This window comes from Oryx dammah, unplaced genomic scaffold, assembly GCF_014754425.2.
Source record: "Oryx dammah isolate SB20612 unplaced genomic scaffold, SCBI_Odam_1.1 HiC_scaffold_26, whole genome shotgun sequence".
NCBI lineage: Eukaryota > Metazoa > Chordata > Mammalia > Artiodactyla > Bovidae > Oryx > Oryx dammah.
In genome coordinates, this window is record NW_024070210.1 from 17963850 (window position 1) to 17976862 (window position 13013).

Here is a 13013-nt window from a genome sequence, read left to right on the forward strand (position 1 = left end):
GGAACAGAGTTTTGACTAAACTATTCTAGAGTCAGATGTTCCCCTTCTTGTTTTATTTTTATTATTTTTTGCTTGTGCTGAGTCTTTGTTGCTGGGTATGGGCTTTCTATAGTTGGGGTGAGAGAGGGCTACTCTCTGTTTGCAATATGCGGACTTCTCATTGCAGTAGCCGCTCCTGTTCTGGATCAAGAGCTCTAGGTTTGCAGGCTTCAGTAGTTGTGGCACACAGACTTAGTTGCTCTAGGCATGTGGGATCTTCCTGGACAAGGGATCAAAATGGTGTTCCTTCCACTGAAAGGTGGATTCTTAACCACTGACCACAAAGGAAGCCTCTGGTGCTCCCCTTCTTACTGTAACTCCTCCTCCCGGGGAATTCCTCTTTAATCTCCGTGAGAAAAAGGTCAGGTCAGTCTGGCTTTCCTTCTATCAACACCTCTGTGTATACTTTAGCCAATGAAAATTCTACTGTTATCAGTAATTGAACCACTGGCAAATACTGAATGGCCATTCTCTCCCAGTGATGGAAAAAGTAGCCCAGTAGTTCTGTGACGAAAAATGTTAAGTAAAAAAAAAACTAGATGAAAACACAAATCTTAAAATTACAGATACTTTTTACTATTTTGTATTATATACCTCTATTGAATCTTCAACAATAGGCATGTGTTATATTCGAAAAATTCATAATGAAACAAAACTCCACAAAGTTACCTAAAATACGTCATTAATACCAATGACATGAATTTAGTGTTGTCCAGGGGACAAACGATTCAGATAAGATTATTAAACACTAAAATCCAACCTTGAATCTCTCTCTCCTGTCAGTAACAGAGCAGTGCATTACAATTTGGGGGAAGGTCCCAGGTGTTTGGTGAAGAAGGTTAGAATTTGCTTCCATGCATCTACCTGGGCCTTAGAATGGGCCCTGGGCTCCCCACCCCACATTACGGGTTTGTCCAATAATTTGTGCAAAGAAGCTGGGCACATGGGGAAATAAGGAGGCTCAATGTAGTGCCCCGTCCCAGGATAAGAGATGATCTGGGGTTTTTCCTTTCCATGGGCCTGTAACCGTTCAGAGGCTATCTGGGCATAAAGCTCACTCCTCCAGTTATGGTCATCCTGACCAACAATGAAGAGGAAGGGGCCCTGGGCCTTCTCTATTGGAATCATGCAGGTGTTCTCACATCCCCCTATAATATCATTCCTGACATCCACAATGTCTAGGAGGCCTGAGAAAGCTACCTTCACTCGCCTCAGGTCATGGCCCAGTGGTGGAATGTCGCTGTCTTTGTAGTGTATGACTCTGTGTCCACTGAACCCAGATCCATTGATGGAAACTGTGGCTGAGATGTTCTTCAAAAATGAGGCCATGGAGAGACAAATATCAGCCCCTAAAGAAATGCCCAGAAGCCCAATGCGTGGGCCCTTTATCTGGAAGAAAAGAAGAGACAAGAGTCAAGAACATACCCAAGAGAAAAACATTTTTCTAAATGCAACTAGAGATGCTGCTAGCTTTAATCTGTGAACTGGCCACAAGACATTCAACCTCAGTTTACAGAGGAGTTTCTTCCCATATAAAGACTATCTTGCTGGACACATGGCAAACAAATTCAATGGTAAATTTGGGATGATGGCTTAGTTGCTAAGGACTGTAGCCTGCCAGGCTCCTCTGTCCATGGGATTCTCCAAGAAAGAATAATGGAGAGGGTGGCCACTTCCATCCCCAGGGAATCTCCCCCACCCAGGGGTCAAACCTGGGTCTACCTGCATTGCAGACAGATTGTTTACTTGACTGAGCCACCAGGATGGTTTGCAAACTTCCAGAGAGTCAGACACTACAGAATGCTGAGTCTTGGAGCCTGGCAAGTTCAGAGCCTTATGTTCTTGGGTATCTAAGCCTGTGAAACCAAATTCTGTTACCAGAAGTGAATCATTATCAGACCACTTCTAAATATATACTGAAAAATGGTTAACTTAATAGAAACAAAGCAGGACTGCAGAGTCCAGTTAAGGAGTTCTTATCTTCTGAAATGGGTGGACAAGTTTCAATCATCTGAGAACATACCCTCCTATCAGAAAAATATTAAAAAGCATTCAAAGCAAAAACATTAGAAACTCCACTTTCTCTCAAAAGAAATTTTCATATCACTACCTAATTCCTTGAAATAAAATTTCACATGACTTTTACAATGAATTCTGCATTATTAACCCAACTGACAAAGAAAGGGGATGGTGTTTTAAGTGCTTTAGGCACTAAAACCAAGGAAGTCTCCGAAGGAAATCTCTGTGAAAGAAGCGCAGAGCAGCACCAGGGCACCCGGTGCAGGTGAATGCAAAGGGACAGCTCTCTGGGGTTGGTTGGTCCTGAAGAGAATGATGAAGGACATCAGGAGAACCTGGGTGTGTTGAAGCATGTAGCACAGGGCTTCTTCAAAATACTCCAGGTGTATCACATCAAATTTCTTGGGAAGATCATCAAAGTCATAATAAGCTAGAGCCAATGTGGCAAAGCCGTGGCCAGCCAAAAGACTGGCCCGATATTCCAATAGGCCTCCTCCAATACCGAAGATGTCAATGATCCCTGGGAAAGGTCCAGATCCTAGAGACAGTAATATTACAAAGGGAAAATATTATATAATTTAATAAATTTGCTTTCCATGCTCAACATCACTAATTATTAGAGAAATGCACGTCAAAACTACAATGAGATACTCACCTCACACGAGTCAGAATGACCATCATTAGAAAGTCTACAGATAAGTGCTGGAGACGGTGTGGACAAAAGGGAACCCTCCTACACTGTTGGTGGGAATATAAATTGGTGTAGCCACTATGGAAAGTAGTATGCTGCTGCTGCTGCTGCTGCTGCATCGCTTCAGTGGTGTCCGACTCTGTGCGACCCCAGAGACGGCAGCCCACCAGGCTCCCCCGTCCCTGGGATTCTCCAGGCAAGAACACTGGAGTGGGTTGCCATTTCCTTCTCCAATGCATGAAAGTGAAAAGTGAAAGTGAAGTCGCTCAGTCGTGTCCAACTCCTAGCGTGTGGAGGAGCTGGAAGGCTTTGAGCAAATATTGAAAATGTATTTGTTCCATTCATGACGAAGGTTGGAAGCTGGAACGAGCATAACAAAGGGTTATGAGCATTCACCGAGTGCCTGAGGCTGGGAATGGATAACGGAGGGTTATACGCCCAGCCTTGAGGCGTCCGAAGGCTTCCTTCTGACCACCTGTTTCTGAGAGCAAGGACTGTTGTTTCATGATAAGGCTCCCTTCAGAGTTTCGCCAAAGCTATGTTATGGCTTGGGCGATGGGAACTGTATTTTATGCTTAAATGCTTTGATGTTTATCTGAAATGGCTACTTGCAAGTCTGTCTTATGCTCTATTCCCTGAAAATTATACAACTACACAATTAGATAATAAACTTTGTCAGTCCACTAGAGGCTGTCCCTGAATGTCCTTTGCAGAGTGCGGTTCTCCGAGCCTTACAACTGGCGCCCAACGTGGGGCTCAAAGCAGCAGACTGATTTTGAAAAAGGGCCGCACTCCTGCAGAAGCGAGGTAAGCAGGATGGGACATCAGACAAGTAAAATTCCTTTTGTTCATCTCATGCATCATTTCTTGAAACAATAAGGGGTTAATCTGCCTGAACAGCAGTTAACTAGTTGTTACCAGACAGTGGTTGAATATAATCCATGGTTCCCGGAGGAAGGAACCTTAGATTTACAACTTAGACCAGAGTAAAAAACAATGCTTTAAAAGCTTATAGACGGGGGTAAAAATTCCCCCACAATGGTGGGTAACTTGGTCTCTTTTACGGGCCATTATGGAACAATTAGATGGCTCAGGAGGAGATTTAGAGGTTGAAACTGTTCGATCCCTGCATGAATGTGAACTAGAAGAGAAAGATCTATCAGAGGTTTTAAATCAGAAAAATGTCATGCTAGAACAGATTATGGACAAACAAGAGTCACAGGTGCTGAAAGCAGTGAAACAACTTTGCCAGAGGTCCCTGATTCACCTTTATCTTGCTTTTCGCGAGCTCATATTAACAAGCCTCTAACACCGGCCTTTCCGCCCGCTGCAACGCTGTCCGCTGCTGCTACTGCTCCTCTATTTCCTAGCATTCCTCCTCGGGACATGTCTCTTTGTGCGTGGGATTTTCCGGTCCAATTTAATAATCCTCAACCTGGACATAATCAATGGCAATCACCTGATTTTGGTTTGCTCACGCAATTCAAAAAGGCATGTACGTTATATGGACCTACCTCACCCTACTGTATGGAATTTCTTAGGGGCTGGGCGGATCAGTGGCTTCATGCAGCTTTTTTTACAGTTGCTAAAATGGTTATGACTCCACAACAGCTACTACAATGGCAAATGTGGGTTACAGATGAAGCCAAATTAATCTTGCAAGAACAGCAAAGCAAGGGAAACCCTGCTGGCCTAAATTTTGAAATTCTCACTGGCACCAGAGCTATGGCTGAAACTGCTGCGCAATTACAATTTGTGCAGCCACCCATGTTATACTGGATTAAGGAAGTAGCTATCAGAGCATGGGCTAAAATCGACAGTTCCACCTCTGATGGATCTTTTGTAAAAATACTGCAGGGACCAACTGAAGAATATGCTCAATTTAGTGGTAAATTGAAGGAGGCCATTGATCGCAGTCTTAAGGAAGCATCTTTGCGAGAAATCATTTTGAAACAACTGGCCTTTGATAATGCTAATAAAGATTGTCAGGCTATTATCAGACCCATTAGGGGGCAAGGAGGAGTTATGAAATAGTTGAAAGCCTACAGGAATGTGGGGACAATTCAACATAAAGCTAAAATAGCCGCTTTAGAAACCTTAAATGTTTCCCAAAAGTCTGAAGTTAAATGTTTTAACTGCGGCAAGCCAGGACACATGTGAAAGCAATGTCGCTTGCCTGGACAAACAGGTCTTTCTCCTGACAAAGGAGGGGCTATTAAAACTAAGCACCCCAGGCTCTGCCCAAGATGTAAAAAGGAGAATCATTGGCTGAGTGAATGCCACTCTAGATTTGATAAACAAGGTAATGCTTTACCCATTCAGACAACTCCTTCGGGAAATTAGAACAGGGGCTCTCCTCTAGCCCCATTAAACAAGGACGACCAAATATTACTAAATTAACAGCGGCTACCAGACATAACACATGTATAGACATTCCTACTCCCCGAGATATGAAATTATTAATGGTAAATAATCCTATAAAAATCTTAACTGGATATTTTGGCCCTATACCAAAAAATACTATAGGCCTCCTATTGGAACAAAACAACACCATGCGCGAGATAATTATACATACTGAGATCATTGATAAAGATTACACGGGTAAAACTACAGTAATGTTACACGTGACTCACAACTTGTATTTACACAAGGGTGACAGATTTGCTCAGCTATTGCTATTACCTTATACGCCCCTACTTAATAGAAAAGCAGACACCAGAACAGGTGGCTTTGGGAGTACCAACGTTACTGCAGCCCTTTCTACTGTTATAAAAAAATCAATAGGCCCATGTTAAAATTAAAAATCAGAGAAAGAACTTTTAAAAGAATGTTAGACACTGGGGCAAATGTTTCCATCATAAAAACAGAGGAATGGCCTTCGGATTGGCCTGCAGTTTTAGCCTCACACCAGTTGGAAATAAGAACTGCAGATGCAACTCAAACTTATGTTAGTTCATCTTACTTACAAGCCCTGGGCTCTGATCAATTAGTCACTTACATTAAACCGTACATTACCCCATTACCATTAAATTTGTGGGGAAGAGACTTTCTACAACAAGCTCAAGCGACTATACAAATAAATGAAACTTTTTCTTAGGGGTCACTGAGATAAAGCCACTGAAGTTAAAATGAAAGTCTGATAAACCTATCTGGACAGCTCAGTAGCTCCTATCAAAAGAGAAACTGTCCGCTTTGCATACTTTGGTGGCTGAACTACTACAACAAAATAGAAACTACTCAATCCCCATGAAACTCACTGATTTTTGTCATTAAAAAAAATCAGGTAAATGGAAAATGCTAACAGATTTAAGAAATATTAACACTATAATGATTCCTATGGGAGCATTACAACCAGGACTCCCAAGCCCTGCTACGGTCCCTAAGGACTGGGCTATTGTGATTATTGATTTACAAGATTGCTTTTTCACTATACCTTTACATCCAGATGACAGGCAACGCTTTGCCTTCTCAATACCTTCTATTAATAATCAATCCCCTGCTCAACGATATCAATAGAAGGTCCTGCCCCAAGGTATGATGAACTCACCTATGGTCTGTCAATTCATTGTTGATAAAATTTTGCAGCCCATCAGACAACAATTCCCTGAAGCATATCTCATTCATTACATGGATGACATTTTATTGGCTTCTCCCTCAAAATCTCAATTAAGTTTATTAGGTAATGAGATCATAACTAATTTAACTAATCATGGGCTGCTAATAGCAAAAGATAAATTACAACACTATTCCCCTTTTAAATATCTTGGATATCTTATGGACCACTCCACTGTAAAGCCACAAAAACTTTCTACTAAAAGAGATAATTTACAAACACTTAATGACTTCCAAAAACTTCTTGGAGATATTAATTGGCTACGACCTACCTTAGAAATTCACACATATGCTTTACAAAACTTATTCAAATTATTAAAAGGTTCCTCTGATTTAAATAGTCCCGACAACTTACCCTTGATGCTAAAAAAAAAAATTACAATTGATAGAACAAAAAATTCAACAAATATTTGTTTACCATATTAATTACAATTCCCCTTTTCAGATATATGTCTTTGGTACTAAGATATCTCCTACTGCCATTATAGTACAAGATAATCACCCTATTGAATGGGTATATCTCCATTCCAAACAGACTAAATGCATTGTTTCCTATATAGACTTAATAGAGAAAATCATTTTTCTTGCATACTTTCGCTTGTGCGCTATAGCTAGATATGACCCTACTCAGATTTACCTACCTTTGACAAAAACAAAAATTGATAATATTCTCCAGGTGTCCACTACCATTCAGATAGCCCTTGCTAATTATTCAAGGAACTGTTGGCCAACCCACCTAAAAAAAAATTATGAAATTTTTTACAAAATACTTCCTTTATCATCAACAATATTGTTTCTAAACACCCTCTCATAAATGCACCTATTTCATAGATAAAAATAAGGCAAGATAGGCAGCCATAATAGGTCCCAACCTACAAAAAAAATTAAAAGTCCTTATCAATCCATTCAAAAAACAAAATTATTCACATTATATTGTTTACTTACTCTAATAAAAACCCCATTGAATGTTTTAACTGATTCTCGCTACGTGGCACATCTTTTCCCATCCTTTGTAATGGCTCATTTTATATCCAATAAAAATGATCTTATACATTTGTTCTTATTGATTCAACAAAAAATAAAAGCTAGACTCCATCCCTTCTTCATTACTCACATTCGTGTTCATTCCCATTTACCAGGACCCCTCAATTTAGACAATGATTTGGCTGATCGCGTCATTGCCCCTATATTTTCTTCCCCCCAAACAAAAACATCAGCTCTTCCATACTAACGCTAATAGACTACACGTTCAATATAAGATACCGTTACAAACGGCTAGAAATATTGTTTGGGACTGTGCCACATGTGCCCCCTTTCATTTGACCACTAGTCCCCAAGGGACTAATCCTAGAGGCTTACAAGCAAATGAATTATGGCAAGCTGATTTTACACATTACAAACTGCCCCCTTTTAAATTGTTATTTGTAGTCATAGATACCTTTTCCAGCTTCATTTGGGCAGTTCCTTCCACTGCCAAGACTACTAAAGCTGCTGTCACAGCTCTTGTGCAACGTTTTTCAATGATGGGGATCCCTACCTCCATCAAAACAAACAATGGTCCTGCTTTTACAGCCAATGGTTTTCATGATTTCATACATCAATGGGATATTTGCCATCTTACTGGCATCCCATACAACCCTCTAGGTAAAACCATCATTGAACGGGCCCACCGTACACTCAAGCTCATTCTTAACAAACAAAACAGGGGGAATAAGCTAAGGGACCCCTATGGACCTAAAGCCATCTTGTCTATAGCCCTTTTAACAATCAATTATTTTAATTTGCCTCTACATAGTCAGGAGACACAGGGTTAAATGTCTTAATCAATGGCGGCCAGGAACACTTAAGTTCCTAGGCAAGGGATATTATCTTGTCATTTTAAATGATGGAACCGAGCAGTGGGTCCCACTCAGAAGAGTCAGAAGACGGACAGACCTTACTGCACACCCCCCGACCGGTCAGAGCACTAAAATGGAAATTGCAACAGATGCCTTCTGAGCCTCCTTATGACAACATATCTTGGAAGAAAAAATCATCTGTGCCGGGGATGGACTAGTCCACCCGTAGAAGAAGGTTTTAAAAAAGTCTCTGTTCACGCCAACATGACTTTTGTTGACTGGGGGCCTCATAGACTCTTTGTGAATTGCTCAGAATCACAAGAAAATAATAACACCTGCCAATGGTATAATGTTTCAGCACCACATTTTAACAGAACACAAACAAGACTCTGGCATCAACGCGATGAACTTTTGAACTGGTACAACGGAGGTCTTTCACCTCCCAGACCCCGGATAATCAGTCCCGTCCTAGGGCCTGAACACTGGCATCTTTGAAAAATTCTTGCTTGCTTGTCTCGGTTTAGCGTCTCATATGCTTATGCACATGTTTCCATTCCACAGAATTATACTATTGAGTATAATTATACTGGTTATGTTCGTGCCTATGTAAATGTGCCCTATCTTTTTGCTATTGGACAATTTAGGAGTAATGGCTCAATTCTGTCCTGTACTGAGTGTCATTTGTATACTTGTTTAAATCATAGTGTGCCAATTAATGTTACTAAATACAATGTTTTTTTTAGTCTGGCAAAGGACTGACTTGTGGGTTCCAGTTAAGATTTCTGAACCTTGGTCAGATTTCATGTTGCTGTCTTTTGTTATGAGAGAATCCCTAAAAAGAAGCAAACGTTTTATTGGCTGGATTATAGCTACCATAGTGGATATTATTTCAATTGTAACTGTTGGTACAGTTTCTGAAATGGCATTGTATAATTCTATTCAAAATCATGATTTCATTACTGCTTGAAAAAAGGATTCTCATGATCTCTGGGCCCGGCAAGCTCAGATAGATCAACAAATACAAATCACGTCTACCTTCAGCAGCATTCCCCCTGTGTTATATAACACTGACTTCTATAATACACTATCTGCTAGTACTTCCTTTCTAAATCCAAAAAATTGGGTACCCCATACGATGGCTTCTTATGCGCTGATCTGTTTATTGTTTTTGTTCTTATAGGATTCCGAACGTTATGTGCTCGAGCCACCGCCGCCCAAAAAGCAGGAGTAACCATGGCTGCAGCAGTCCTTGCTCTTAAGGAAAAAGGGAGGAAATGTGGAGGAGCTGGAAGGCTTTGAGCAAATACTGAAAATGTATTTGCTCCACTCATGATGAAGGTTGGAAGCTGGAACGAGCTTAACAAAGGGTTATGAGCGTTCACTGAGTGCCTGAGGCTGGGAACGGATAACGAAGGGTTATACGCCCAACCTTGAGGCATTCGAAGGCTTCCTTCTGACCACCTGTTTCTGAGAGCAAGGACTGTTGTTTCATGATAAGGCTCCCTTCAGAGTTTCGCCAAAGCTATGTTATGGCTTGGGCGGTGGGAACTGTATTTTATGCTTAAATGCTTTGATGTTTATCTGAAATGGCTACGTGCAAGTCTGTCTTATGCTCTATTCCCTGAAAATTATACAACTACACAATTAGATAATAAACTTTGTCAGTCCACTAGAGGCTGTCCCTGAATGTCCTTTGCAGAGTGCGGTTCTCCGAGCCTTACACCCATGGACTGCAGCCTACCAGGCTCCTCCGTCCATGGGATTTGCCAGGCAAGAGTACTGGAGTGGGGTGCCATCGCCTTCTCAGATGGAATATAGTAGGGAGGTTCTCAAAAAACTAAAAATAGAGTTGCCATGTGATCCAACAATCCCACTCCTGGGCATATACGAGGAAAAAACTATAAATCAAAAAGATATATGAATTCCTATGTTTATAGCAGCACTGTTCACAACAACCAAGACAAGGAAACAAGCTAAATGTTCACTGACAGATGAATGGATACAGAAGATGTGGTACATATATGCAATGGAATACTACTCGGCCATAAAAAAGAATGAACCAACATTTACAGCAACATGGATGGACGTAGAGATTATCATACTCAGTGAACTAAGTCAGGAAGAGAAAGACAAGTACCATATGATACACTTATATGTAGAATCTAAAATATGACACAAATGAACTTATCAACAAACAGAAACATACTCACAGATGCAGAGAACAGACTTGTGGTTGCCAAGAGGGAGGGTGTGTTGCAAAGGGATGGAGTGGGAGTTTGGGGTTAGCAGATGCAAACTAGTATATAGAGAATGTATAAATAACAAGGTCTTACCATATAGCACAGGGAACTATATTCAATACCCTGTGATAAACTATAATGGAAAATAATATATATATATGTATAATTGAATCACTTTGCAGTACAGCAGAAATGAATACTTTGTAAATCAACTACACTTCAGTTTTTTTAAAAGAGCCTGCTTTCCTTTTAGAGATCTTTCTAAACTATTAGTCAGTTCCTGTGAATCAAAGGAAAGATAACAGTTCCCTGAGTCATTATTGAAAAGGGATACAAGTTCCTTTTAGGGAAGGGAGTCCAAGTAAAATATATAAGGTAACTCCAAAATCACTGCAGATGGTGATTGCAGCCATGAAATTAAAAGACGCTTACTCCTTGGAAGAAAAGTTATGACCAACCTAGATAGTATATTCAAAAGCAGAGACATTACTTTGCCGACTAACGTCAGTCTAGTCAAGACTATGGTCTTTCCTGTGGTCATGCATGGATGTGAGAGTTGGACTGTGAAGAAGGCTGAGCACCGAAGAATTGATGCATTTGAACTGTGGTGTTGGAGAAGACTCTTGAGAGTCCCTTGGACTGCAAGGAGATCCAACCAGTCCATTCTGAAGGAGATCAGCCCTGGGATTTCTTTGGAAGGAATGATGCTAAAGCTGAAACTCCAGTACTTTGGCCACCTCATGCGAAGAGTTGACTCATTGGAAAAGATTCTGATGCTGGGAGGGATTGGGGGCGGGAGGAGAAGGGGACGACCGTGGATGAGATGGCTGGATGGCGTCACGACTCGATGGGCGTGAGTCTGAGTGAACTCAGGGAGTTGGTGATGGACAGGGAGGCCTGGCGTGCTGCGATTCATGGGGTCGCAAAGAGTCGGACACGACTGAGAGACTGCACTGAACTGAACTGAACTTATCGATGCGTTTACCCTCCATATTATTTTACAACAAATTATCTCAAAGGTTCTAAGAATCTGTAGTTGTAGGCATGAATAACCAAGTTAATAATCTTGCAAGAAAACTTTTGTATTGTGTTGCATCAACACGACTCTGTGTGTGTGTGTACTTATATTTCAAATGTCACTTGACCAGAAGAAAGAAAAAGAGATACCCAGTGAGGCTTTAGGTGAGGAAGGCCGTGAAGTCTGACGAGTGATCTGTGGTAGAGAGGAGCATGAAACAGTGGGTAAGGGGCCCAATGTACTCAGGACACTCGAGAAGAGTGAGGAGGCACTAGCTTCCTTGGCTGTCGTCATATTGTGTAAGACCATTATACTGTGTCAGAGCTGAAGGTCATAGAAATCTGCAGTTATTCATCGCAAAGTGAACCTACAGACCCCATCCAGGCCTTTTTTTTCTTTTTCTTTTAATCTGCATAATAACAGTATCCACCTCTTTGGGATACAGAGGTTAAATGAGATAATGCAAGCAAGCCGCATAGCAGAGTGCAGAGCAAATCAAAAGCCTCCATTGTGAATGTGAGGTCACGGATTTAGTCAACATCCTCTTCTCTGACCCTGACCCCAGGCCACCCTTCCTGGGAAGCCTTATCACAAACCGAGACGGCCTAGAGCACACGCTCGCCAGGCCCCAGCTCACCTGGCGGCAGGAAGAGCGTGGCGCGCACCCGGCCCGCGCGCACCGGCTCGCGCCGCACCCCGGGCGCCAGGAAGTCGCGCTCGTGCACCGCCCGGCCCAGGAGCCGCTGGGCCTCGGGCTCGTGACCGTCGAGCACCTCCAGCTCCACGGCGAAGGGCGTCTGCACGTCCCGCTTCAGAAATCGCCAAAAAGGCTTCTCGGGCTCCAGAGCCCAGAAGAGCCCCATGGGCTCGAGCCCCGCGAAGCTGCCGCCCAGCGCGGGCGCGCGCTCCAGGTCCAGCAGGCCGGCGGTGTCGGCGCAGTAGCGCGCGTGGGCCCTGAAGAGCGCGCCCTTCTCGTCGCGCAGGGACGCGCGCAGCGTGACCGGCTGCCCCGGCGCCAGGCCGCGCACGGCGATGCGCACGGGCTCGTCCCAGCGGCAGCGGCCGGCCGGCTCCAGCGTCACGGTCACTGTCATCCCAGACGCACAGTCGCAGCCTATACCCTGAATGTGAAAGCTTAGGTCGCTTCCGGTGTCCCACCCCAGGCCGGGTGTGCACGCCCAGTGGACCGAAGAGGTCAGGCGTCGCCTGGCGCCGGGGAGCGGTCAAAGGCTGGCGCTTCCGGTCCATGTACCTCCTCTAGCCGGCAACTTGCCTGACTAAAAGTCGTTTTTTGCCTAAAAGTCGTTTTCCTGGCTGGACGCACAGGGATGTCCTGCTGTCCCGTGGGGTGCCAAACCCGCCCGCGGACGCCTCTTTTCAGCCTCAAACCTCCCGCACTCGTTGGGGGTAATTGATTCATGGTGAAACCAGAGCCGAGTGACTTTAGACAGAATTCCAAGACTTGTAGCCCCTCCATAGTAAAGGACAACTTAAAACTTTTAATGAATTATAACGTACTTACCAAAAACGTGCATAAATCTTAAGCGTACAGTTCA

The 13013-nt window shown here is 42.9% G+C and overlaps 1 protein-coding gene across 1 annotated transcript; it reads right to left on the bottom strand.

Moving 5' to 3' along the window:
* Positions 1-593: 593 nt before the first annotated feature.
* Positions 594-12623, bottom strand: LOC120853599 (peroxisomal succinyl-coenzyme A thioesterase-like). Its single transcript, XM_040227565.1, has 3 exons — positions 12095-12623; positions 2394-2596; positions 594-1428 (listed from the first exon to the last, which is right to left on the bottom strand). The coding sequence occupies exons 1-3, from the start codon at positions 12549-12551 to the stop codon at positions 838-840; spliced, it is 1251 nt and encodes a 416-aa protein (XP_040083499.1). The 5' UTR covers positions 12552-12623; the 3' UTR covers positions 594-837.
* Positions 12624-13013: the final 390 nt, after the last annotated feature.

What these genes read in the sequence shown, in the direction of transcription:
- LOC120853599 (XM_040227565.1), bottom strand. Translation starts at nt 12,551, where the DNA reads ATGACAGTGACCGTGACGCTGGAGCCGGCCGGCCGCTGCCGCTGGGAC. An exon ending in CACGCTCTTCCTGCCGCCAG is followed by an intron (nt 2,597 to 12,094) that starts GTGAGCTGGGGC and finishes TACTGTCTCTAG; the next exon opens with GATCTGGACCTTTCCCAGGG. An exon ending in ACATGCTTCAACACACCCAG is followed by an intron (nt 1,429 to 2,393) that starts GTTCTCCTGATG and finishes CTTTTCTTCCAG; the next exon opens with ATAAAGGGCCCACGCATTGG.